General features: G+C 42.1%; 2 protein-coding genes, 1 long non-coding RNA gene and 1 other non-coding gene across 7 annotated transcripts in view; 2 read left to right on the plus strand and 2 right to left on the minus strand.

Annotated features, from left to right (window-relative positions):
• Positions 1–1,638: 1,638 nt before the first annotated feature.
• arrdc3a (arrestin domain containing 3a) lies at positions 1,639–9,801 on the plus strand. 2 transcript variants are annotated; one of them, XM_061817519.1, is made up of 9 exons: positions 1,649–1,768; positions 1,881–2,169; positions 4,585–4,666; positions 4,760–4,907; positions 5,631–5,733; positions 5,824–6,080; positions 6,694–6,850; positions 6,937–7,079; positions 7,478–9,801. In XM_061817519.1, the coding sequence occupies exons 2-9, from the start codon at positions 1,890–1,892 to the stop codon at positions 7,544–7,546; spliced, it is 1,239 nt and encodes a 412-aa protein (XP_061673503.1). In that variant the 5' UTR covers positions 1,649–1,768; positions 1,881–1,889; the 3' UTR covers positions 7,547–9,801. The 2 variants fall into 2 exon arrangements, with proteins under 2 accessions (XP_061673502.1, XP_061673503.1); XM_061817518.1 differs by having other exon boundaries at positions 1,639–2,169.
• Positions 9,802–11,711: 1,910 nt separating this feature from the next.
• On the minus strand, positions 11,712–15,437 carry LOC133499511 (uncharacterized). 2 transcript variants are annotated; one of them, XR_009794678.1, is made up of 4 exons: positions 13,457–15,437; positions 13,207–13,354; positions 12,616–12,720; positions 11,712–12,335 (listed from the first exon to the last, which is right to left on the minus strand). It is a non-coding gene; the product is annotated as an uncharacterized LOC133499511 (long non-coding RNA). The 2 variants fall into 2 exon arrangements; XR_009794677.1 differs by having other exon boundaries at positions 12,616–13,354.
• A 9,867-nt stretch (positions 15,438–25,304) lies between these two features.
• adgrv1 (adhesion G protein-coupled receptor V1) overlaps positions 25,305–26,625 on the minus strand; it is a 104,345-nt gene continuing 103,024 nt past the window's right edge. For both annotated transcript variants that reach the window (XM_061817222.1, XM_061817220.1), the window contains one exon: positions 25,305–25,651. In XM_061817222.1, the coding sequence (XP_061673206.1) occupies positions 25,533–25,651 (119 nt within the window). In that variant the 3' untranslated portion in view covers positions 25,305–25,532. The remainder of the gene's footprint in view (positions 25,652–26,625) is intronic.
• On the plus strand, positions 26,361–26,434 carry trnai-aau (transfer RNA isoleucine (anticodon AAU)). Its single transcript has one exon. It is a non-coding gene; the product is annotated as a tRNA-Ile (tRNA).

Below are 26,625 nucleotides of genomic sequence, written 5' to 3' on the forward strand. Positions count from 1 at the left end.
GCTCTTACCCAAAGATACCTTGCTAGTGGTTAGCTTGACTCCTGTTCAGAATATAAAAGATAATAACAATTTCAATACAGGGGCAATTATGAAATATGGTGGGGAAATTATCAGGGTTCCCACAGCAAACATATTAAGTTTTAGAAAAGTGCTCTAACTGCTTCAAGCCACACAGCAGTCGATGAACAAACACACTGCAGCTCAGCCTCTGGCTAGCATAAATCATGGCTTGTCTTATGCTTTTGGCTGTATGTGTACAAACCTGGGAAGTCATTTGAAAAGGCATTGTACATGAATATCAGTGCCGCATGAAATTGCAACATAAAAAAAAACCTTGAGCACTACAAATATCACTTCTCTCCCTCACTCTTCAAATGGAGCCAAAATAAAAATAAATGCCATTGGTGTTTGTATAAGCATAATAATTCACAGTGTTCAAACAGTTAGCGGTGCAATTGTCTAGATCATTAATTTCCTTAATAGACAAAGTGAAACGAGATTGAAGCTGTGAATTTTAAATGCCATTAAATCTGTCCCTGTTTACATAAAAGATGAGCAGTTTTACATTCTTTTCCCTTCGGCTATGGTCGCCAATCTCACTCAAACTGTCAACTGAAAACCAAAATAGGTAGCAAATCCTGATTTTTTTTTAATGATCAGAAATATATCCATTTCTCTACCGCTTATGCTCCTTAAGTTCAAGGAGCCTGTCGCAGTTCATTTTGGGCAAGAGAGGGTCCACACCCTGGACTAGTCGTCAACCAGTTGTGAGATACTAAACAAACAACTTATCACACTCGCATTCACACCCATGAAGAATTTGGAGTCTTCGCTGAAACTAACATGCATACAAATTATTGGGTGATTAAACCACTTGACAGTTGTCAACCACAAACCCATCCATATAGTCTTAAAATGTGTTTTTTGCAGTATCGTGATGGGGAGCTGCAGTGCTGCTCAACAGGTGGCGTCGCATCACAGAGCAGTAACCCCATTGGGCGGCAGATGGCGTTTTGAGCATGTTGGAGTTTGTTTTTTTACCCCTCTGTTCAAACATAATGCCCTGCCCCCCCCTGCCCCCATTAGTCAATGGACCCGCTTTACATTTTGATGCAAAAACAACATAATGTGGAATTGAGAATGTAATGCTACTTCAGTGACATGCTCATGACCCAGTCCTTCCAGTAACCTTCAGCGTTTTTTTGCATTGATTAATGAATGCAAGATGGTGCTCTGATGATTCCGGATTATCGTGCATCATACGTGTGAATTATGAAGTATGCTTGTGCACATAAACACACGCAGTCCAGCCGAACCTTATGCCCACGTATTGTTGCAAGTTGATCAATACAGCCATTTTCTAGGGTGGGGCAATGCCTGACTCAGTGTAAGAACTCGGATTTGTATTCTTATTTTTTATTTTTTCGGGTGGTAAAAATAACGGGGCTAATGAGATTTGGTGCAAACGCAGTATCTTTTGTCCCATCTTTCAGCTGTTGGAGCAAACTTGTCATGTGGCCGTCTCCTCCTCCTCTCCACAAGGCGGAAGGAGGGAGAGAGCGGGCATTGACGGAGCGCTGCGCATGCGCAACGGGCTTGTTTTCCCCCCATCTCCCGTCGCTTAAAGTGAGCTCAGCTGCGGAGCTGCCTTGTCTTTGACCGGAGACCAAGCGGCTGAGAGGCGGACGATAACAGCGCCTCTGCTGTTATTCAGCCTTCGCGCATCTCAATGAACCGCACACATCGACACCACTGATCGTGCCTTCTCGTAGGGAGGCACCAAAACATCCCTTTTTCCCCTCCCCTCCACCAGACACATTTTCTTGAACATTTCTAGGTGTCTGTAGCCCAGTTTTTTTTTTTTTTAATTTTATTTTAAGCCTCCAATCATGGTGCTCGGGAAGGTGAAGAGCTTCGCGGTGAGCTACGACTGTCTCCATGACAGTAACGTGCCCGTGTTCTCCAGCGGGGACTGCGTCTCAGGGAGGGTGGTCGTCGAGGTGACCGGCGAGATCCGCGTCAAGTCCCTCAAGATCCACGCCAAAGGCTTCGCCAAAGTTCGATGGACCGAGTCGCGGAACGCCGGTTCCAACACCGCCTACACGCAGAACTACACGGAGGAAGTGGAATATCTCAACCATAAAGACGTCCTCATTGGGCACGAGAGAGGTGAGACCGGCTTGGACTTGTGTATTTCAAGTTTTGGGGGCGAGAGATAATGCAGGTTATAAAACGCACACACCAACCAAAAGTGTACGATATTTAAGTTTTAAAAGGGTGTAATTGTTGAGTTTTGGGGGCTACAATGACAGCTGCAGATGAAGTTACCTGATTGAGTCGACATGTCAGAATGAATGACAGCCGTGGCTTAGGTAGATATTTCACCCCAAAAAAACGACTAAGAATGGGCATTTTCGAAGCGGGATGAGAGTGGTAGGACATGCACCGGTGTCTTCGCGGCTTTGTTGGTGAATTTTAGTGGACATTTATGTTTTAAAATGTGTTTCTTTGTGGCTTTTCTTAAGTTTCCACCCATTGTTCAAAGCGGTTCAATCCTGTTCAGAAAACTGGATCGGGAGTGGGCGGGTTTACAGACACGGCTCCGCCCTTGCCGTGCTGTGATTGGCTGTGATGCTCATGTGTGGCCCTGTGACGTCAACATTGCGGATAGTGACGACAACGAGTCTCTTGATTTTGTTTAAAAAAAATAATAATCCTAGTTTGTAATTGTAAATAGGTTTTGGTTAGAAAAAAACATACAAAATCAAATCCCTTTTGAGTTACTTGTCAGAAAACAAGTTTTTAATTATTAAAATAACATTTTTGTTTCCCAGGCAATGATTAAATGTAATCGCGTATAATTAATGACTAAATATCCAAGCAAAATAAGGATCACCTCCAATCTTAAATCAACTAATCCAGACGATTCATTATTGCTTTTGCTCGAATTATAATTTAATTAAAGTACAACCTACTGTTAAAACCAAATTATAAAGATGAAATGACAAATATAAGAACTGGTGTTTACACTGAAACTCTCATTTTGACTAATCATTCACACTTATATTATTTGAAGCCAAACAATGCACATTGCATTGGAGCTGTAAAAGACTGTAAATGCATCGATTAAAAATTCTTTTGTGACTGACACGCTGTGGCGACCCCGAAAGGGACAAGCCGAAAGATACTTACTTTATTGCAAAAACGACTCCAAGTCTTAAAAGAACTCTACTACCTCACAAAGGTGACAAAGCAAAGATGGTTATAGTATACAACAGCACTTATTAATGTGTTCAATCAGATTATTCAGGGGGCATCGAATAATATAATGCCTTGTATTCATCAATATATATTAACAGCTACGCAGTGTGAGTGCCACAAACTGGTGGTTTAGAATTTATTAAAGCAGTCATCCACAGCAAAACGAAACATCCCTCATAAAGAATCCTAGATTAATGGACTAGGTAGTAGCACCGGTCTTCCCGCTCCATTGTGGAAGATAAAAGGGCTGTACTAGTTGCTTCAGAGCAGTCCGGGCTGGAGTGTCGCACAGTGAGTGTGTAATGAATGCATGTTTATGCTGTGTGCAGGGTGGTGTGCGTGTGTGTCTGTAGGAGCTGCTTGCGCCGGTTTAGGCCGGTCTCCTCCTGCTGGTGCCTTTGACTGACAGCTCTGCACTTGTTTACCACGCGTCTGCTGCTTGCAGGAGGGGAGGGATTGCTGAGCTGGCAGAAGCAGCTTTTGACTTGCTTCCTTATGGCGTCAATAGCAAATGTATATTTATTTCACATTAGTGTCGCAAAAGCTGCACATTATGGTTTGGTTGTTGCTCAGCAGACTCTTTGCCTGTGGATTCCTCGGTTCATGCAATGAGCTTTGAGATTCCGGTCTCAACTTTTACGGCGTTATCAAAATCATGATTTATTCATCTACGAGTACATCAGGAATGGGGAAACTTGTTGACTGAAGGGGCCGTTTTAGTTGAAGACCATACTAGATTAATGAATAACTGTCATATTGGACATTATTAGCCTTTTTGTGTGTGTTGCATAACAGCTTCTCTAGTTGTACAGTGGACCCCCGCTATTTGTGGGGGATACGAAAGATGACTAACAAAAAATCAGGCAATAGGTGACTATTATTGCTATGAAGAAAAAAAATGTTTATTTTAATATGTGAATAAGAAGGCAATTGAGTAAAAAAAAATTTGCAAATAAGTGGGGATTCGACTGCAGGGGGGTAATACCCCGCGCAAGCGTCTGTTCCATGAATAACGGGGGATAGGTTCCCAAACAAATCTGCGAATAGCTGAATCCATGATTGTGGAATAGGGAATGTGCAGGGGTCCTCTGTATTTGTTTTTTGCATTTGCATGATGGGCTTGGTCGAATGCGCTTGCACCCATGCAATACATGACCTATTTACAGGCAAATATAGTAAAATCCGTTTTATTCTCTTCTGTCTCCCCCACCCTGTTTTTTTTTTCTTTATTTTTCTGTGGTATGACTTTCAGATGCCTTCGTAGAGCAATGTATCCAGGTATGGTATACACGTGTATGGAATAGTGTCCGCCTTGTTTTTCAGACGATGACAACTCTGAGGAAGGACTCACCACTATACATTCAGGACGACACGAGTATGCATTCAGCCTGGAGCTTCCACAGACGTGAGTGTTCTGACCCCGTGGGACAAAAGCCCCCAGTACATTATTAAGTTACTTGCGGGAAAATGTAACTTTTTTTTTTTGCGTCCCTTGCAGACCCCTGGCTACCTCTTTTGAAGGGAAGCATGGCAGCGTGCGCTATTGGGTGAAGGCAGAACTCCACAGGCCTTGGCTGCTGCCCATCAAGACTAAGAAGGAATTCACAGTCTTCGAGCACATTGACATCAACACTCCGTTACTGCTGGTAAGGAGGAATTGTGACTCAACAAGAGTGACTCATCTGAGAACCAATTTTGAGTGTGTTGTAACCTCGGAAACCTTTACAGCTGGTCTCCTTATGAAATTACAAGACGGCAATTTATGGTTAACGCCGCAAAATAATGCAAGGTTTTCAAAAAGCCCAGTTGAGAAATGTGGGTCCTTCCTGAGAACCAAACTTATCAAAAATTGACAAAGTTCTTAATTATCAAGAGAACAGACTGTGCAGCGTGGTGGCTAGTGTTTGGCACATTTTCCTCAAGAGTACCTTTCATTAAAAAAAAATAAAATGTAATGCTCCTTCTATCAAACCCCCGTTCATTGTCACCCCAATATTTAAAAAAAAAAAACTTCTATTCATATTTTTAATTTTATATATCAAATGTTTCAATATTTTTCTGTGATTCCGCTCCTCCCACATTCCAAAAATATTCCTTTGAAACTAAGTGAAGACTAAATACTTCATAGGTGTGAATGTGCGTTTGAATCCTTGTCCGTCAAAATGAGCCTTGTGGTCAGCTGTCACGAGGACAAGCACAATTGAAAATGGGTGGCTCGAAAGCAGACGTGGGACTCAAAAATCCGGTCGGAAAGAAAATAGCGTACCGACATTTACTCTTAACACTATGCAGTACAAATTGACCAGGATCAGGTTTTAGGAAAGTTAGATCTAACGTGTTTGTTCTGTTTTTTGTTTTTGTTTTTCCAGTCACCGCAGGCCGGCACAAAGGACAAAACACTTTGCTGTTGGTTCTGCACCTCAGGTCCTATTTCCCTAAGTGCCAAAATTGAACGGAAGGGGTACACACCTGGTAAGAATCCTGCTGATAAACTTAATCATCCCTCATATGAACCTTAAGTGACTTCATTGCTTCGCCTCTTCTTCAACTGCGACATTACAGGAGAGTCGATCCAGATCTTTGCAGAGATCGAGAACTGCTCGTCCCGCATGGTGGTGCCAAAGGCGGCCATCTATCAGACGCAGACTTTCTACGCCAAAGGGAAGATGAAGGAGGTCAAGCAGCTGGTGGCCAACCTGAGGGGCGAGTCCTTGTCCTCGGGGAAGACTGAGACCTGGAGCGGCAAAATGCTCAAAATCCCCCCCGTGTCGCCCTCCATCCTGGACTGCACCATCATCAGAGTGGAATACTCCCTCATGGTAAGCACATAAGAATATTTTGATAACAATGGAGCACAGGATTTTCTTAGATGTTTAGGTTTTTTTTTCTCAGCTATTTACCAAAGAGTGCGTTTTATTAGATTATTCAGTGAAATGTGCGAAAACATCCCATGAAACCTTACTTGCACTGTATTCAAAATTTCACTTGGCAAAATTGGGACCCCAATAGGGAGTTTATTTACCTCTGTTCTTCACAACAAACTGCACTGAAATTGAACGATTGTGTCTGACAATCAAGGCTCTGCTCAGTTTCCTTTATCATGTGTTTTGGCTTTCTGTCACTCTGTCCTCATCACCTTTCGTATTTTTTCTGAGCTGACTCAGCTTGCATTGCCCTATCCGAGCCCTGGTGGACTAGACCAGGTGTTAGCTCTACATGCTGCTAAGAGCATTATCTCAGCGTATCTGTGACCAACAGCAGTGCTTATTACTGCTTGACCCTGTAAACAGCCACTAGTATCTACTATAAGCGTCTTCTCTGAAGACATTAGCCCACATTACGAGTCGCTGTCCCATTGTATCACTTCAGGTCACTTTAAGGAATTTGTGGCCCTTCGGTAGTCTTATGTGATCTCCTTGTGTGTTTCCTTAGGTGTATGTGGACATACCAGGTGCAATAAACCTTTCCCTGAACCTGCCGTTGGTCATTGGAACTATCCCCTTGCATCCTTTTGGCTCCCGCACATCTAGTGTGAGCAGTCAGTGCAGCATGACCTGGCTGGGGATGGGTCTGCCCGAGAGGCCTGAAGGTAGGGTGGATCTCCATGGTTCTTTTGCATTAAGTTCACTTCAGTCGACCTTCCTCAAGTGCTAACGTGCATCTCTTCTTTTGTAGCTCCTCCAAGCTATGCAGAAATTGTGACAGAAGAGCAGCGACAGAGCAGTATGGATGTGCCAGCCGCTCGTGAGGATCTGGATGGACCTCTTTTTGCCTACATCCACGAGTTCCGCTTCCAGCCTCCCCCTCTCTACTCAGAGGTAAGCCCGGGTTAATGCAGTCACATCACGAGCTCTCTCAGATAGTGAGCTCAACTCTCAAAGACACACCCTGATGAATACAAACTTCAAATATGAATGCAGTGGGCGACTTTATCGCAACACACAAAGCTCGCAGTGCAGCGACTTCATCTTTAAAGTGATGTTTAAAGTGAAAGTTATAGAAGCTCAACATTTCATGACTGACCTAAAAATTATTTAACATAAATCAAGCATTCATTATGTTTTTTTTTTTTTTTTTTTTGGTGAAAAGTTCGAGAAACACTAATAGGTGATAGATTCTCTCTGCAGTTGAGTAACAAAATGCTCCCAGCCACAGCAGTATGGTTCATTAGGATTGTTCCTGATGATAAACCATTTGTGTTTTCCGTCTTCTCCAGGTGGATCCAAACCCCGACAATGCCAACCGTCCAGAAGTGCGCAGGCCCGACGCCTGCCCATCACGCTGAGATGTCAGCCTACAAATTCCCTAGGATGACCCGGGAACCCAAAGAAATCTGCACGCTGCAAAGCTCCACGTTGTTCATTCTTCTCCTAAAATGGCGTCATTGACGACTTGAGAGAAATCCGAAGGATCCAACATATGAAGACTGAGTTGGGATTGGATAATGGTGTTTCTTCAGTGACAAAGGAGTGTCACCGTTTTGGTGGCTTACTCGCTTGTTGAGGGTGGTCTGTGTGTAGACATTTTACATCTGTATGGCAAGCCTTAAGTAGCGAGGAAGACCCCGAAGGTGTGGCACATGGGGACACGAGGCTTCACCGGTCACGTCCAGACTGCATCAGAAAAAAAGAAAATAACGCCATCACCCAAGATGTGGACGCCCTGGTCATCCTCGACGAGAGTGCCACCGACAGAGCAAAAGTCCTCCTGCCTCATTTTGGGATTTTGTTTTGCACATCATTCTTCTTGACTTGACTCGAGTGGCTCTGTTTAACCGCTTGCTTTTCCAGACTACGGAAGATGCAAGACTGAAAAAGACAAGAACAATGCACTGATTTTGTTTTCCTTTTAAGGTGTTTAAGAATTTTTTTTTTTCCTTTGACATTTTCCGATTTGACTTAGAACGACTGGACTTTTTTTTTTTTTTTTTTTTTTTTGTCCTCAACTCCAACAAAAACCTACCGCAGCACACTTTTGTCTACCTTGAGCTCTTTGAAGATGTTGCCGCCTCTGCTTGGATCCAGTATGGCTTCCCTCCTTTTGTTGCTCTGATCATAGAGTTATTGTTGTATGTGTGTGTATGTTTGTGTTTGTTTGTTTGGAGCAGGGGGTTGCAGGCCTCATTTTGCTACTAATATGGGGGGACTTTCCTCCTCATTGAGGCCTGCTACCCCTTCTAATCTCGTACTGCCCAAAAAGCACTGTTTAATTTGTCAAACAGTGTGACCACAGCAGAAAAAAAAATGTATTTGCACTGTTAGAAATAATGAAGATTTTTCTGTTCAACCTACCAAAATTATTTCGAGAAACGACATGCTGATGAGCTTGGCAGCTTTTGTAGACACATTCCTTTTTGTCGTGCTGCACATGCTCATTTTACCAGACCAGTGAAACCAAAATGCTTTATTCCCCAAAAAATAAAAAAAAAATAAAAAAAAAAGGGGGGGGGAGGTGGGAGATGAGCACTGACTCTATTTCTAGTTTGGGGGAGCAGACCTTTTTGTGCAGTCTGGTCAGAACAAGTAGTGGTATGTTGAAATGAGTACTACATTGGTTTTCTCTCTCATTCAACACAATGGGCCAGCTGCAGTCACAATGGGTTTGTCATTAAAAAGAAAGCGCAGCACTTTTTTTTTGTTGTTGTTTTATTTAAGTAACTCAAAAAATAGCATTAGATGGTGAAGGTCTGGATTTATATATTAAAAAAAAAAAGGTACTAATCAAGTTTCAGCTCAGCAGTGTTGTGTAGGGCATGGATGCATTATTTAATCTTTAAAGATTAGTTTACATTCTGTGGTGTGTCTGTATGTGTGCATGCGTGGAGATCCAGCCGACAACAAGAACGCTTCTGACAAGTGACAAACTGCAGATCATTCAAGTGATCTTATCTTTGTGGCCTTGACACAGAAAAGACTTATTTTAGGTTTGTTTTTTGCCTCTTGTTGATTCCTGTCACCTTTTCGTTCACTTGTTTTCAATTCCATTCAAAAGGACAAAAAGGGAAAAACAAGTCCTTTTAGAAGAAAGACAAGACAGCCCAGAGAGGCCTCATAATTTTTTGTTTTCCACTTAGTAAGAGGGCATTGGTGTAGTTTAACAGACACGTGTGGTCTCTCAGGCTGTTGATCAGCCCTCCTCTGAAGAAGATGTACATGGTTGACTGCCTTTTCCACCTTTTATTTCTCCCTCTGTTGTATTTGTTTGATGCTCTTATGCTTCATAATGATGAATAAGCTGACATATTTGCTCCACGCTGGTTGATTCCACACGACTGGCTTGAGTAAGTCCAAAAGTAAGACTAAGCTGATAAAAGGCAGGAACTGAAATGTTCAGAGGACAAACGGATCGGGACGAGGTCTGCAACATTTTAGAAACAGTGCAATATCACTTGCTGAATTTTCTTCATTCTCCGTTTCTATGTTTTCTTCTGTTAATTGTGACAATGTATGGATATTCTATGAATATGCTATGTTTTGAATGATTTCTTTGTCTAGTTCTTCCTTTTTTGATTTGAATAAACATTTTGTTCGAAATGACCAATTTGTCTTTTTATCAATGCAAAGCGGGATTGTCAAAACTAAATGCTTCATCTCATTTGTCAGCCACAACTCACTTAGTCATGTAATTTACAAATATTTGTATTTATACGCTATAAATGATTGGATTGGGTGTTTTCCAGCAGGTCAAGCAATGTGTACTTTCTGTCCAAAGAGGCACTGACCGAAATGAAACTGACACTTAAGTGGAAGTCCATTAGACACAAAGCACACGTGTTGCTAGGCTGGATTTCTGATATCAAGGCAACAGCGCCTCGAGAGGCAGTCTGAAGTATAACGGGAATACCCATCATCATAGAAGCGGTACAAGGATTTAGAATAGAGCTTTTCTGAAATCAGCATGAGTCGTTTGACATTTTTTTTAAACACTTTTAATTCTTATAGTCTTATCCTTTTCAAAAGCTTGACGAGACATGTGCGAGATCATTGACTTCTTTTTGTCGTGTTTGCCTGTGTTCTTTGAAATGACTTATAAAATTACCTGAAGGCCGTAAAGGTTTTTAGATGACAAATTTACCATCTGTGCAACCATTTTCTGCAGCGCTTGTTCTCATTGTGGTTGCAGGTGACTTGGAATCTATCCCATTGGACTTCTGGTGAGATGCAGAGTATGTACACTCTAGATTGATCTTCAGCCATTTACAGGACAAAGGCCACGGGACTTTGCCACTTACATTCACCTACACACAATGCAATACACAAAATGCATGCTGGGATTCGAACCTTGAACTTCTTTACTAAATACTCAACATTGTTCCACCCAACTATATCTGTAAACTTAATTTAAGGGCATCCTTTGAAAACAATTTCTTTCAAAGATCATGCTCAGTGAAATCACGGATGAGCTGACCTCCAGTCACAACATAGCAGTCAACGCTGAATTATTGATCGCCACTGCAACGTGCGACCCCTGCAGAGCTGTGCCTGGATAATGTGCAGGCTCTACACTTCACACTGATTAAAGATATCACTTTGGTGTGCTTATCAAGTTGTATGACAGTGGAATAATATTAGAAACAGCTCTCAGATAAAGATGCAGGCAGATCTACACCACCCCAAATTACAACCACAATTATAAACACATTATCATATCTCCCCAATGGCATGACTGTCATACAAACTCCTGTACACCTGCACCTAAATTTGTGTTAACTGTAAAACTTTCAGCTTTTAGCAAGCCTCCAGCGACCAGCAGTTTCACAAACCAGGACTCAATTAGTACCTTAATCTGTTTTTGTTTCATTTGACACAAATTGATCTTGCTGGAATGCGGACACAACGTCATCTCATATTGCATCTTTCCCGATGGGTTTGGGATTCCCGTAGCGGCAAATCCACAGAAGGTCAAGCAGTGAGCGAAAGAGAGAGAGAAAAAAGATGAGAGCAAGGGAAGATCTTAGTTGTTGTATAACGAGCAGGAAGTTTGATACTTCGTGTGCTACGTGACTGAACAAAAACACATTTTTGGTGGGGCAGTCAGTTTTGCTATATTAGTGATGACTCAGCAGTTGTGTCACTTTAGTCTGCCCCCACCTACCCGCTTTTGACTTTTTAGCAGGGTGGGAGGATGGGGGACCCTTTGTGGAGGTCTGACCCCTGCAGAGTGAAAGAAAAGGAGGAGAGGATTATTGTTAGCGTCCCGCACGTATACGAGCGTTGCTCATAAATGCTGACGCCACATGGGCCTCAGCTGTTTCCTCACACAGGATAATCCCACAACCCACAATCTACTGCAGTGCAGTGTGTCACATCACACCACAGCATCGTTGTGACACAGCAAGACATGTGCACGCACATCCTTTGACGCAATGACACAGCTGGAATAGTAAGTTACTATCAGTGTAAATGAACATTATAGACAACACATTGGACTTGTTCTTTTCATTTAGACTTTATTTAGCAAGGAGTATGTCATTGGGATGAAAAAAATCAAACCTGCAAACAGGTTTGACGTGACAAGAAAAAAACATTTTGACAGAACACAAAAAAAGCAGGGTTATCAGGTACCCTAGCAGAATCGTATGATATTCATCCATACTTTTAAATGATTGAGAATGGATGTTGCGAATGCTCGATCACTCAACCATGTGTTGGTAAACTTGGTGCTACTTATTGGGAGGATGCCCAGTATGATACCTTCAAGAACATATTTAGAGGATGTATTTTATTCTTCCCATTACATTCATATTTTTTCCCCCATGGTCACATCCTCAGGGAAGTCACTTGAAATGAACAATTCCTGTCGTCTCTTACTGAAAGTAGTCAACACGCGTGCACACGCACACACACACAGCACTGTGTTACAAAGCCGCTATTCTTCAATGGTCACAAAGAGAAAAGGAGCTGCAGATGGACAGAGAACAGGCTGGGGGGTGGAGGAGCTTTTTTTTTTTCTGTCCAAGCAGCTGCTTCATTCCAGTTCTAGGCACTTCTGCACCAGGCTGTTGCTGAAAGCGACGCTGTTTTTTGACCTTGCCGGCAGGCACAAGTTGTTTTCTCTCAACATGCTACTGTGGACTGTAAAGACACAAAAGACAAAAGCACTACATTTTCCCTGAATGATCTTATAAACACTATTTCACTATACTATATTTTAATCTGTACTGCACTTTGGTTAACATCTGTTGTTTTTAATCAACTGTTCTTAAATTAATTTTAAAATGTGCTGTATTTGGCCAAAGACTACTGTCATAAAAGCGTTTACAAATACATTAATTCTATTTTCTTATCATCTGAATTTCACCTCGGTCAGGATCAAATTGCTCATACAAGTAAATGTGATAGGGCATCTATTTACCCATCAAGTCACTTTTAGGAGTGCTTGACTTGTTGGTGAGAGACACGTCAGGCTCCTCTTCTCAACACGCACAATGTCTTTCTTCATCTTGCCAATCCGTAATCGCTGCAGAATGAAAGTTGAATTTTTTTTAATGAAGAGAAACCCCTCAGAAGAATCGACTTAATTCGCTGCCGCTAACTGAAGCCTTTCTAAAATATCCTCGGTCGGGCTCTGGAGGCTGCTGCATGGCTCTGACTCGACCATAGAGGGACACCTGATAGCTCAGGAACTTCACTATCATACCACAGTCCAGAAGGCCACGCACCCAAGCATGCACACACACACATACACACAAATAATGCTTTTTCTATAGTGCCCACGACAATCTGTTGGGCCTGACCTCTGACCTCAACCTTGAAGCTATGCGCTAACCGCAAAATGGAGCTTTCACTGTGAGTGTCAAAGTCAGGGCCTCGACGTCGCATCGTGTTCCCGGCACAATGTTCCTTGCTCTCTTTAAAATTAGACACAGAAGAAAATAAAAATCCTTGATGAAAATAAGCTCTAACTATATAAAAGTAGAGTCACTGATAGTGTAGTGGTACACACGCCTGACTTTTGTACAGGCAACGTTGGATGGATTTCCTCTCAGTGATCGTGTCGATATCTGCTCTGTGACTGACTCGCAACCAGTTTAGGGTGTAGTCCACTTTTCGCCCAAAACTAGCTGGGATAGCCTCCAGCTTTCCCGTGACCCCTGTGAGGATAAGTGGATTGGATAATGAATGGATGGATATATACAAGTTTCGATTTTGAGAAAAGTATTACCTTCAGAAACATGGTGTAGTGGTACACTTACCTGCCTTTGGTGCGGGCTGCATGGGTTCAGTTCGCCCTCTGTGATGGTGTTTATATGTCCCCTGCGACCCACTGGGGACCGTCGATGGTGTTGTCCCCTTTTTACCCAGTTATCTGGGATAAGCTCCAGCACGCCCATGAGCCTTGTGAGGATAAGCAGCTCAGATGATGAATGAATATTCTCTTTAGTGGCTAACATCGAAACACACCTGCCTCACCTCCTCTGTGTCTTTAGACCAAATTTTCAGTTCTTGTTTTGTCCCCTTTTTGCACAACTTAGAGAAACTACTTCCTGTTTAAGGAGTTTAGTCGAAATCTAGGAGAGTCAGCAAGAGTTCAGACATGTTGTAGAGGGACCATTTCCTCTCTTGCTACTGTTGCTCACCATCCTCTGAGTGTTGTCTTTTACCTTCAAAGTTAGTGCCCGATTCTTTGCGGGGTTTTTCCGAAAGAAAAGGTATTACATCCGCATCACGTTCAATAGTTTTGCATAAAAAAAAAAGTCTGAATGAAAATAATAACTCTGTTTTGGTGGCAGTTGGACTGCATATTCTGAGGGCTGCATGGTGGAAATGGTTAGCAAGTCAGCCTCACATTTTTCAGGATTCTGGGTTTGAATCTCTGTTTTGGTCTTCCGGTGTAGAGTTTGCTTGGTTTCCCTGTCTACATGTTCCCAGTCCAGGATGTATCCTGCCTCAAGTCCAAAATCAGATGGGATCAACATCTGAACAAATTATTATCCTTGAATGCTGAACTCAAAAATACTACATCCATCAATTTGTTGTTTATATGTACAGTGGAACCTCGATTTAATGGACCCATAGGGGGAAGGGGTCCTCCATAATATCCGATTGTCTTCTAAGAAATGCTCTGATATTTTCAGTAACATAAAGGCCAGAACTTTGTCTTTCTAGTGTAGATGCAGTAACTACTTCTGGCCCTCGAATTTCATGCTCCCAGCTTTCAACATTAATGTGGTAATGCAGATCTGTGCAGTACAAGACTGTGCGCTTTCTTTTATAGGGCAAATATTACAACACCTCTCACCATGTGCAGTATCATAATAAGCATTGGCGTGAGATAACTGTTTGGGTACATGGATACGTTCCACAAGTTCTATTTGGGGAGCTCGAGGGCAGGAATGGAGAGACACATTCTCCAGCGTTATGTCACACAGGAATTGGATGCACATTGAAGGGTGCTGCTGGAGGTGGTGGTGGTGGGGGGCTCAATGTATGTTGCTGCCAAAGGAGATGACTCAGGTAATGATTGCAACAGTATGGGAAATGTGGTTGAGAAATGTCGCAAGCCTCTGAAAGTTGATTCTTGATGAGCCACCCGGTCAATGGGGCAGCCCACCAACAGCCAACAGTTCTTGCTCACCTTGGCTTACTTTATGCTAGAAGGGGTCTGCATGCCAGACGGAGCAGTGCTGTTTCACTACTCCACTTATTTAACCATCAGCATCCTTTTTATAGCTCGGGCTGACTCAGAGCCTCTTTCCTGACACCCACCCCCCGCCTCACCCGCTCACATTTTACTGAGTCACAGGCTGAAAAGACCCCCCAGCCCTGCACCCCCACCTCATGCTTTGACCTCCCTCCTGTGTGGCTTTCACTTCTGGAAAAACAACAGGTGGGAGTAGAGTGTTGGGGTGTGCGGGGGGTGTCTGGTTTGGGGAGGGTGGATTGTGGGTCTGCGTGTCCGAGCTTTCCAGTCACGCCTTGCTGATATGTTAGCCATGTACTTCAAACAGCCAGTCTGCAGATGCCCGATCTCCAGCCAAGCCTTGCCAACCTTCAGATGTCTGCACACTTAATACCATTGCGAGCACTTGAATGTGTCTCCGCCTTAATGCATGAGCATTCTTTCCATGCAGTCGATGCAACTGGCTGCAAAGATTATGTTCAAACATTCTTTCAGCAATCTCGCAATACGGCGGCGACATTGTGCTTAGCATTCCTGCCTCATATTTCTGAGGTTCTGAGTTAGAATCTCATCTCTGCCCTTCCAAAATCATGCATATTAAGTCAGTAAATTGTTCCTTAGTGTGAATATGAGAATGAACGGTCGTTTGTCTAAATATGCTCTGAGAGTGGCTGGTGATCGCTTGCCAAAGACAGCTTGGATCGGCTCCGCTTCACCGGGGGTGGGTGGGGGGGGGATTGAAGGTAGCATGCTGTGCTGAGTTCAGCGCTACGTTAGTGAAACCAGTGCTATGATTATTATTGATATTATATAAGTCTCATTGCGTCCACCTCTAAAATCTTGGTTAATGTGCCTTATGCATCTGCTGAATGTGATGTGTATCTTAACTTTGGTCAGTTAGCTTCAAAGTTAACACACATTGGATAATTCAACTGAAATAAAATTTGTCACACTCGCTATTAATATTCATATTTAGACAAGGCCAATGAGTTTTATAAAACATCACACTAGGTTCTAAAGCACCTCACATGGACAGACCCTCACTAACCTAGATTCTCTATTGCAAGCTCCAGGTGATAAGCCACTTTCAAAATAACATAACACCACGGCCTCGTGCATACCACATCAAACGTGACAGAGTACAGGTTCAACATTAACAAGTGTGTATTGTTAATACATTCAATTTAGGTCAGTGTGCATATATGCATAGTTGTTTTTCTTTGTAATGTTTTATTTCTCATATAAAAATGGAAAAAAAACACCACAAAACAAGCAATTAAATAGAAAATAATCGAAATAGAAAGAAAGAAAGAAAAGAAAGGAAGAAAGAAAGAAAGAAAGAAAGAAAGAAAGAAGAAAGAAAGAAATACATCTAGTTATCTAACTTCAGGTCAGTTCAAAGTCGTTGAGTTTCCCTTGAATTGCAAATAAAATGTTATTTGATGTGCAGAGTGACAGGAATTCATTAGACCAGTGTTTGTGATGGTGGTGGAGGTGGTGGGGGTTGTCATTCCTCCAGTCCCATCTCTTTGTGTTTGTGTAACTGCTCTAAGATGGTAAACTGCATGCAAATTAGATATACAACTTTCATTTTTTTTTCGAGTATAATTTCCTTTAGTTTGTGTGGAAATGTATCTTTGGTTTGACTCATGATCCAGCTTCTGATTTGCAAATATTTGAAGAAGTTGCATTTCTCTGTACAGTATTATAAAATAATGACAATTGAAAAATGCTCAAAAAGTCATTTTTAGTATCAAAGTCAATAATTATGTTGATGCTTATTGTCAACCATATTTGTAAAAGGTCATCCACTAAAGCTGCTGGAATGTTGGGATTGTTCACAAGTGGTGAATATACTAATAATTTTACATTTTGCCCAACTAATATGCATACTGTATATAATTGTTGTCCTGGATCAAATGTGGAAAAATTGTTTTTTTTTTGTGTGTAATTTTTTGTTTTCTTTTTAGATTGCAGAAATGGTACAACTGTGAATAATGTAACCTGCAATTTTTGTTTGTTGAAGGTGTGTACAATAATATTCCATGACCGTTCCATGGATCTGGTCAACACATTTTCAACACTGTGCATCTTTCTATATTTGTATTGTTAACAAGCGCTGAGCTTCTTTTGTAGCACAACATTGGTTGAAATCCCCACTGCTGACTTGACCGGTTGACAAATTTTTCCTCCTTCATTTTGTTGGCAGATAAGCTCAGACGCTCACGTCTCATGTTCCCCAATTTTCCACCCGTCCAAACCGGACTGGACCAGTGGGTAATCCCCCCCCCCATCCTCAACCTTTGCTCCTCTGGGCTGGACCAACACCAAGCCTGCTCCGTCTGCACAGCTGCTGTCTGCTATGCTAAAAGCAAAGACTTGACCAGGTGGCTAAAACGCAAAGATGCACGCAAACTCATTCGAAGCTTGTTGCTGTGGTCCAACTGTTGCCAAGCAACAGTCTTTGTTGTGTCGATTGTAGTATCCAGTGACAATTTACTGAAAGCCACAAAAGAAATGATGTTCAAATCTTGACAGGAGTTCAATGATGTCAGGATACAAAACAAAACAGAAACGCCACATAAGACGCATCTTACATTTTATGTGTTGCTGTCATCGAGGTTGACCCGAAGGCCGACCCAGTCCAGTCTGCTCCAGTTCTGTGACTCACTCGAATGCTGGATTGTAGATAGAGAGAATGAAAACAATCAGTGCGTTCATTGTGTGAAAGTGACTCAGGATTTGGCAGTTGCTCTCTAAACTTCCTTCTAAATAAAGGACAGAAAAAATAAAATGTGCATAATCTGATAGTTTTATAAGAGCACTTAATTTGATACAACCATTTTAAAAAAAAAGGGAAATAAGATGAATATTGTAATGCACTATTGCAGGGGTGTCAAACCCATTTTTGTTGCAGGCCATGATGTGGTTATGACTTCCTATGTAGGGCCGTTATGAAACCATAGAAATGGTGGACAATGAAAACACAATTTTTTTCCCAAACAGCACCCCCCTCCCCATACTGATATCAAGGCAGCAAGTTAAAAATATGTGGGAATTTTGCTGTCAGGCTAACAAACACAAAATTGTAATTGTTTACTAATGTGGACGAAGATGATAAAATCCAACAACAATAGTGATGTACTGCACCTAACAGCAAATACTTTGTTCAACAATAACTGCTTTTGTACAGTGTTAAATTATTCGAGTTCATTAGGGTTGCAGGATTGAACTGGTTTTGGGCGGTCCTGCTCACACAAACAGAGTCGGTGTTATGTGGTGACTTCTCTCGTGACATCATTTTGCAAAGGTCACATGACGTCCCACTAAGCTCAACAATGGTGCTTTCTCGCTATCGCTGCTCACACTAAGCCACGCCCTCTATTGTATGGCCGTTCTGATGGTCTGTTGTTTGTTATGTTCTAAGTGTAATAATAGCTGCTTATATACATCCGATATTTTGTTCATAAAGACAGACTCAGCGATCGAAACAAATCTAATGAGGTCGCAGTGATAATGTGTTTTACAGCAACTGCAAGTTGCTCAAGGCCACATTGGGAAAAGGCCAAACAAGACTCCATCCCACAAAAGGCCCACTGGGGAAAAATGACATTTAAAAAAAAAAAAGACTTGTTGGTCCAACAGCTTATCTGTGCAAACACAACTATTTCAGGCTACAGTGGTGGTTAAAAATATCAGCCAGGAGCATTCCGTGTCAACTGTGCAACACTTGGGTGCACCGTGTACACGGCGGCGGCATTCATGCATGCGTGTCGAGCATTTGGGATGTGAAAAGCAAGAATATCCCCGGGATTTGCTGGGACATTCACGTAGGCATGCACACAACACACGTATAGTATGAGGGGGCTCACTGGCCATAGTTGTGCACACTGGAGTGTGGATAGGAGAGTGTATGAGTGTGTCATTTGCTGATATGATGTTGTGTCTATGAGACAACGCCACCCCCGATCCCCAGAATGCTGTTTGCTTTGGGTGCGCTTCCTTTCCCTTTCAAGACTTGTTTCAACTCAGAGTTGACTCAATGTTGAGGCAAGGCGACAACATGCACCGTCCACGTTTCTGAAGCAATGCTTGTCAAAGTTTTTACACCTAAAAAAAATAAAATCCCAAGCTTCCCAAGTAGCACAACTGATATAAAATTGTTTGAAAACACAGTTTTAAAAGATTATGCATAGAACTTTATCTGTAACAGAACTGTACTGAACAAATGTGCATTATAGCAGTAGTGTAAAAAACACAGGTGGACTTTTAATTGATTCTTTCATGTACCATGAGACGGAGACTGTGTGCCACTCTTGCAGGGTGGGGGGGGGGGGGTCCATACTCCTCCGGGCCGTTATTACTATGAAACAATAAAAATCTTGAATTGCCTCATCATATTTACACATTAAATTTATTAACTATAATGGGACTCATACCACAAAGGCATATGAAGACATGTACACCAGGTTGGACATGAAAGAAGGAGAAAAGGATCTCTACAGGTTGGCCAGACAGAGGGATAGAGATGGGAAGAATGTGCACCAGGTAAGGGTGATTAAGGATAGAGATGGAAATGTGTTGACTGGTGCCAGTAGTGTGCTAAATAGATGGAAAGAATACTTTGAGAAGTTGATGAATGAAGAAAATGAGAGAGAAGGAAGAGTTGAAGAGGCAAGAGTGAAGGACCAGGAAGTGGAAATGATTACTAAGGGGGAAGTCAGAAAGGCATTACAAAGGATGAAAAATGGGAAGGCAGTTGGTCCTGATGACATACCGGTAGAGGTATGGAAGCAATTTGGAGAGATGGCTGTGGAGTTTTTGACCAACTTATTCAACAGAATACTAGCGGGCGAAAAGATGCCTGAAGAATGGAGGAAAAGTGTTCTAGTTCCCATTTTTTAAGAACAAGGGGATGTTCAGAGCTGTGGGAACTATAGAGGAATAAAGTTGATGAGCCACACAATGAAGTTATGGGAAAGAGTAGTGGAGGCTAGACTCAGGACAGAAGTAAGTATCTGCGAGCAACAGTATGGTTTCATGCCTAGAAAGAGTACCACAGATGCATTATTTGCCTTGAGGATGCTCGTGGAAAAGTACAGAGAAGGTCAGAAGGAGCTACATTGTGTCTTTGTGGATCTAGAGAAAGCCTATGACAGAGTACCAAGAGAGGAACTGTGGTACTGCATGCGTAAGTCTGGTGTGGCAGAGAGGTATGTTAAAATAGTACAGGACATGTATGATGGCAGCAGAACAATGGTGAGGTGTGCCTTAGGTGTGACAGAGGAATTTAAGGTGGAGGTGGGACTGCATCAGGGATCAGCTCTGAGCCCCTTCCTGTTTGCAGTGGTAATGGATAGGCTGACAGATGAGGTTAGACTGGAATCCCCTTGGACCATGATGTTCGCAGATGATATTGTCATATGCAGTGAAAGCAGGGAGCATGCAGAGGAACAATTGGAAAGATGGAGACATGCACTGGAAAGGAGAGGAATGAAGATTAGCCGAAGTAAAACAGAATATATGTGCGTGAATGAGAAAAGTAGAGGGGGAAGAGTGAGGCTACAGGGAGAAGAGATAGCGAGGGTGGATGACTTCAAATACTTGGGGTCAACAATACAGAGCAATGGAGAGTGTGGTCAGGAAGTGAAGAAACGGGTCCAAGCAGGTTGGAACAGCTGGCGAAAGGTGTCTGGTGTGTTATGTGACAGAAGAGTGTCTGCTAGGATGAAGGGCAAAGTTTACAAAACAGTGGTGAGGCCGGCCATGATGTACGGATTAGAGACGGTGGCACTGAAGAAACAACAGGAAGCAGAACTGGAGGTGGCAGAAATGAAGATGTTGAGGTTCTCGCTCGGAGTGACCAGGTTGGATAGGATTAGAAATGAGCTCATTCGAGGGACAGCTAAAGTTGGATGTTTTGGAGACAAGATTCGAGAGAGCAGACTTCGATGGTTTGGACATGTCCAGAGGCGAGAGAGTGAGTATATTGGTAGAAGGATGCTGAGGATGGAGCTCCCAGGCAAAAGAGCGAGAGGAAGACCAAAGAGAAGGTTGATGGATGTTGTGAGGGAGGACATGAGGACAGTTGTGGTTAGAGAGGAAGATGCAGGAGATAGGCTAAGGATGGCAAAAGATGACACGCTGTGGCGACCCCTAACGGGACAAGCCGAAAGGAAAAGAAGAAGAAGAAGAAGATGGGACTCATACCACACTTTGAGAATCACCTTTAAAATACAAGCAATCTGTACTAATTTGTGAATTTCGGCTTAAGATAAAAACTTCAGGCAGCACCATGATGAAATCGTGAGCACGTCTGCCTCACAATTCGCTTTAGGATTCTTGATAGCGGTTGCATGATCTTCCTGTGCTAGCATTTTTTTTTTTCAGGGAATCCCGCTTCCTCCTATTAAAATATGCATGTTAGAAGACTCGGTTGGCCATAGGTGTACCTCGACTCTCGCCCAAATTCAGTTGATACACCCCCAACTCAAACTGCTGAGTGGTGGTTTACGGTTTGGAATGAGGAGACTTATGTTGCTATGTAATCTATATAAATTGTGTTCTATAAACAATGTTGCACACGATAGTGATCAGGTTTTGCACAATTTTATAAAAAAGTAGTTTCCCCTAGGGCAGCACGGTGGTTTTGCTGGAAAGCATTGGCCTCACAGTTCTGAAGTCCAGGGTTCAATCCCAAACACGCCTGTGTGGAGTTTGTAGATTCTCCCCCTGCCTGCGTGGCTTTTCTCCAGGCAGCCCGGTTTCTCCCCACATCCCAAAAATATGCAACATTAATTGGACACTCTAAATTGCGCTATATGCATCTTGACTTTTTTGGTTTTATGGTGCAAATACTGTTTACTCTTGTTGTTATCCAACGATTGTTTCGGTGCAGCTTCAGTGTGGGTCCCGAAAAATTTACAAGGCTCCATTTTTACGTCCGTGGCCTTTGGATTGAGTGCGTCCAAAAGAGGCAAAAGGCCACGTCATCTTTCAACAACGTCAAATAAAACCGAGAGAATGTTGCTCCTGTTTTACAACCTGGCGCCGCAACTGCACTTTTGGGTCTTGTCACCTCCACCAAGCATGAAAGCAGAAAGGCAAATTTGGATTCAAATACAAATCAAGTCTCTTTTGTCATTCAGGGAAATATCTGCTGTCTTCCTTTTTCTTTGTTTCTTTCTTCACCCATTAGACAAAAGTGTCAGCAGCATGGGGAATGTAGTTTGAGGACAAGACTCATGTGCGTAATACACAGACGGACAAATCCTCCCCACTGCTTCGTTTCCGAATGCTTGGACCTCATTGGACGCTTAACATTTTCAGGAAAATGGAATTCACTCTGTTGTGGATTTGTCACAGTCTCAATCCTAATCTTAGTTAAAAAAAAAAAAAAGGTGATGTAACCTCGTGTTCTGCACATGGATTTCGTTGGCTTGCATATGCATGCATGTGGGCTTTCTAGTGGTAAAATCCGGTTGTGAGTGTTTAACTCGCTGAAACATGTCAAGTCCCTCCATCTGTCTTATGTCACCTAACTAAAGTTTTCTCTTTGCATAAGGGAGTATTCGTAAGTAGGTCTTGTAGTGGTAAAATCCGCTTTGTATAAGTTTTTCCCCTGCCGAATGACGTCACAGGGAGCTGAGTGAGTGATTTAATACAGCTCCACCCTCACCACTCTGTTATGGAGTTTGCTGCTTTTGGTGTTGCACGCAATGTTCCCTGCATGAGAGCACTTTGGGTATGTCAAAACAGAACAAACAAAAAGAATTAAATGACTATTATTCACTGGGGAATTGATTCTGTTGGCAAAGTACATAAAACCGGGCCGTGCCCTTTATCCCGTTACGGCAAAACCTTCGACTCAAAGGGCGTACAACCGTATTTCCGTACATTTTGACGACAATAGATGATAATCATGTTCCACACGTTCACACCCATTGATTGTGCTTCAAATGTTATTGTTGAATTTATTCATTTTTTGTCAGACAGAGTCAAGAATGGTGGTATACATCTACACAAGATAACAACACACAAAAAAAATATGTGAAAAAAATTTGCCTTTTCAAAGATAATCTTCTTTTGATTTACAATTGTCAGCACGATGCCGTCCCGTTCAAATTACCACCGCCACAATAAATATACAGTACTGTTAACATAATCTCAAAACTAATCATTTTATTGTTTTGGGATGCAGCTTTTGCATTGGTTTACATTTGATTGCACGAGTGTGTGTCATCATAACTTCCACTAGTTCTAATTTAATGTGAATGTGGTGACAGGCAGTTTCATCGTGTGTATGTGCGTGTGCGTGTGTGCGCAATCTTCAGAACTGTTTGCCCGCTGTGTGCTGTGTCAGGGTTGATAGGGTAGCCTAAATTGTACTCAAACTACTCTACTTTACTTAATTTAGAATAATATGAAAGAGTAAAAAGTGGTCCTCCAAATGATGACTTAAAAAACCCAACTCAAATAATAAATAAATGGTGAAAACTTGTATCAAGACTGACTCACTCATGGACAAGAATATGAAATAGTAATGCAATGTTTTCCCATAAATATCACTTTAACTTAAGCAAAAAAAATACTTTAAATCTTCATTATATAGCATAATTTAGACAAAGGTAACCACAAGAAATGCTCATTAACTAATTTTCTTTCTCTACACAAGAAGCTATCCTGGAAGATATTGTATAGAGAAAATTGTAAGTGGCGTTATTGTAGGCTGAAATGTGCACATTTTTTGGCAAACAAGGATGTTACTGTTTTTCATATTCTGTAAAGGAAACAAAATTGAATGTGAGGCAACAGGATTTGTGCCTCTTCTGACTGCGAGTCGCACCCCATTGTTTCCTCCATTGTTTTTCCCACTTTGAAAATTCGGTTTCTGCGTGGACAAGACCATGGGTGCAGTGGTGTGACTGGCTGGCTGTGTTTGGCTGATGAAATGTAGTCAAACATTGCGGTGATGCTGGAGTGGTCAAACAGAGACCTATGACATCGCCCGAGACAGAAAACTTCAAAAACATTAATTTGAACAAGAAATAATAGCTAGATAAACGTAAATAAAATCGGCGAGAGGAATGAAGTTCGATGTAATGGAATAAAAGTAGCGTTGCGCCAAATAACATTTTGGACAATATTTCATGTAACATTAAAACATTATGAGTATATGAAGAAACATGTACTGTGTATAGCGAAATTAGCAATCATATAATAAAGTTAACATACAATGAAATGGATGTAACATTACCCTTCAAAATGCTTTACAGCGGGATACTGCCATCTAGTGATGCCTTTAGGTAGTGCTGTACATAATATGATGCAATGTTCTTTTTCTCTTCTTGGGTTATCATCACACTTTTCCTCTTTAAACACTAGTACCCTCATATAATGGCGGCACAGATAATATCCACTGCAAACTGACAGGAAAAAGTAAAGTGCACTAAAAAACCATGAGATTCTGAGATGAAGACTGAAAAGAACTCCATGAACCCCAGCGTCCTTATCAGCCAGCCGACTGTGAGCGTGAGATAAGAACACGCGCATCACGGCTAATGATGTAACTTTAATCGAAGACACCGCGATGGCTTTTTGTGTGCTGCGCTCACAGATTTGCGGCAGTTTGCCGCAATGTCAGTCAGCACGTTTTGAAATGAACAAGAGCAAAAAATAAAAATGCATTATACTAGCACGAGCAAGTCTTAATTTTTGCTTGCTGTATTTGGTCAAATCAGAGACACAAAAATATTAGAAACACCCCAAACTGCATGAGGCCACCAAAATACTGGAACTGACTCTCAGTATCTACAATGCAGCGCAGTTCTAAATCCACAATATTGAAGTTATTGTTTAATGTATAGTTTCGTGAACGTGTTCCTCCAGCGAGAAAATACAAAGGCCTGAGCTCATCTTGATGATGGCAGATTATCGTCTTCTTCCTGTTCCTCCAGTTTCACCTCCCTCGCCCTCGGGAAGGCGAGTGAGGTCATGAGCACATGGAGACAATCATATTACTTGTTCCTGCACTTCTTCAAATAACTCGCGCCTCTCTGTTTATCTGCACCATGGGCGCCGTGCATCTGTTAATTATTGCAAAAACAAGTAAGTGCAGTCAAATTTCATGATTTTTGCTTGCATTGAATTAGAAGGGTCACTCAGGAATGGGAGGACAATTTACATCTCCCATGCACATTTAAAATCTATCAAATTTAAATCAGTTTAGTAAACGTTGGTTGACAGGTGGTGGTGGGATTTGAACTCCAATCTACAGAACTGTGAATATGTACATGGAAAAAATGGTCAGTTAAAAAAAATGTTTGGTCCTAATTTCTCTTCTAATACTGGAATGATCCATTAAAAACTCAGCCCCAATCAAAATAGACAGAATAATATTTATTAACAATGTTAGACCAGCTCTATCACATTTAGTAGACTGCTACAAAACTTCCAGTCAGACTGCATCCATTAATTTAGAACAACATTCTGATACAGGTTCATACGTCCATATAAAAGCGGTACAAATCATATCAAAGCTCTATGTGAAAATGTTCTATCCCGCCAAAAAATAAAAATGAAATCATTTAGTGCAAACAAATGCCGTCGTGGTATAAAAATACTATGTTGTTCTATGAGGATGACCGGTGTTAAAGGTGCGTGTCTGCGATGGGGATCCTTCGGAGCTCTACGATTTGGGAGCTGCTCACGCTGCCCCCGTCGTGGCTGCCTGGGACGGACTCATTGTCGCTCACGTTCAGACCGCTCCCTGAAACATTTTACACAAGAATTATGAAAATCACGGTTAACTGATGAGAACAAATCATTGAATAAATTGTGTGTACTGCATTTTACATATACAACAAAGAGCATTTTACAGAATGAGGGCCCATCATGGACATAATTCACGAGTACCTGGCACAAGTGAAACAAAATCCTCTTCCACACAAATAAAACACTCACACATATTGTTGAAATGGTCTCATACATCCTTCATCCATGCTCCATAGCGCTTATCCTCACTAGAGTTGCTGGCATGCTGAGCCCAACCTCACCTGACTCTGGGCGAGAGATGGGGTACACCCTGAAGATCCGCCATAAAATGATCACCAGACAATTGCAGGGAACATATAAGCAAACAACCTTTCACACCTATGGACAATGTAGACTCTTCAGTTTACCTGCCATGTTTTGGGGATGTGGGAGGAAAGCAGAGTACCATGAGAAAAGCAAGGCAGTAGCAAGAAGAACACGCAAACCCCACACAGGCAGGATTTGAACCCCTGTCCTCAGAATTATGAGGAAAATGTGCTCAGCAGTGGGACAAGCCCTCCTATAGGCTACTGAAACGCTCCAAAAACTTATGAATGAGAAACTTGCACACTACTGAAGCGCACTTATATACACTAAATACGTACACCCGCATTGTGTTCCCCAGTCCACTGAAATACTCTCACGCAACGAGTGATCCATAGCCGGGCCGGTTAGCTCAGTTGGTTAGAGCGTGGTGCTAATAACGCCAAGGTCGCGGGTTCGATCCCCGTACGGGCCACTACTTTTCGTTTTCTTTTTATTTTAAAGTTGTACGCATGGAACGGTAAATAGTGTATATACGTACCTTTTTCTAAAATTATGCAACGTACTTGGAAACTAGGTGGAAAATGAACCTGCATTCTTCCAGGCAGCCAAGCAATTTGGCTAAGAGAGTGATAAAACTTAAAATGTTGAAAAAAATCCCCAATG

Source organism: Syngnathoides biaculeatus, chromosome 4 (genome assembly GCF_019802595.1).
Source record: "Syngnathoides biaculeatus isolate LvHL_M chromosome 4, ASM1980259v1, whole genome shotgun sequence".
Lineage (NCBI taxonomy): Eukaryota > Metazoa > Chordata > Actinopteri > Syngnathiformes > Syngnathidae > Syngnathoides > Syngnathoides biaculeatus.

What these genes read in the sequence shown, in the direction of transcription:
- arrdc3a (XM_061817518.1), top strand. Translation starts at nt 1,890, where the DNA reads ATGGTGCTCGGGAAGGTGAAGAGCTTCGCGGTGAGCTACGACTGTCTC. An exon ending in CCTCATTGGGCACGAGAGAG is followed by an intron (nt 2,170 to 4,584) that starts GTGAGACCGGCT and finishes CTTGTTTTTCAG; the next exon opens with ACGATGACAACTCTGAGGAA. An exon ending in AGCCTGGAGCTTCCACAGAC is followed by an intron (nt 4,667 to 4,759) that starts GTGAGTGTTCTG and finishes CGTCCCTTGCAG; the next exon opens with ACCCCTGGCTACCTCTTTTG.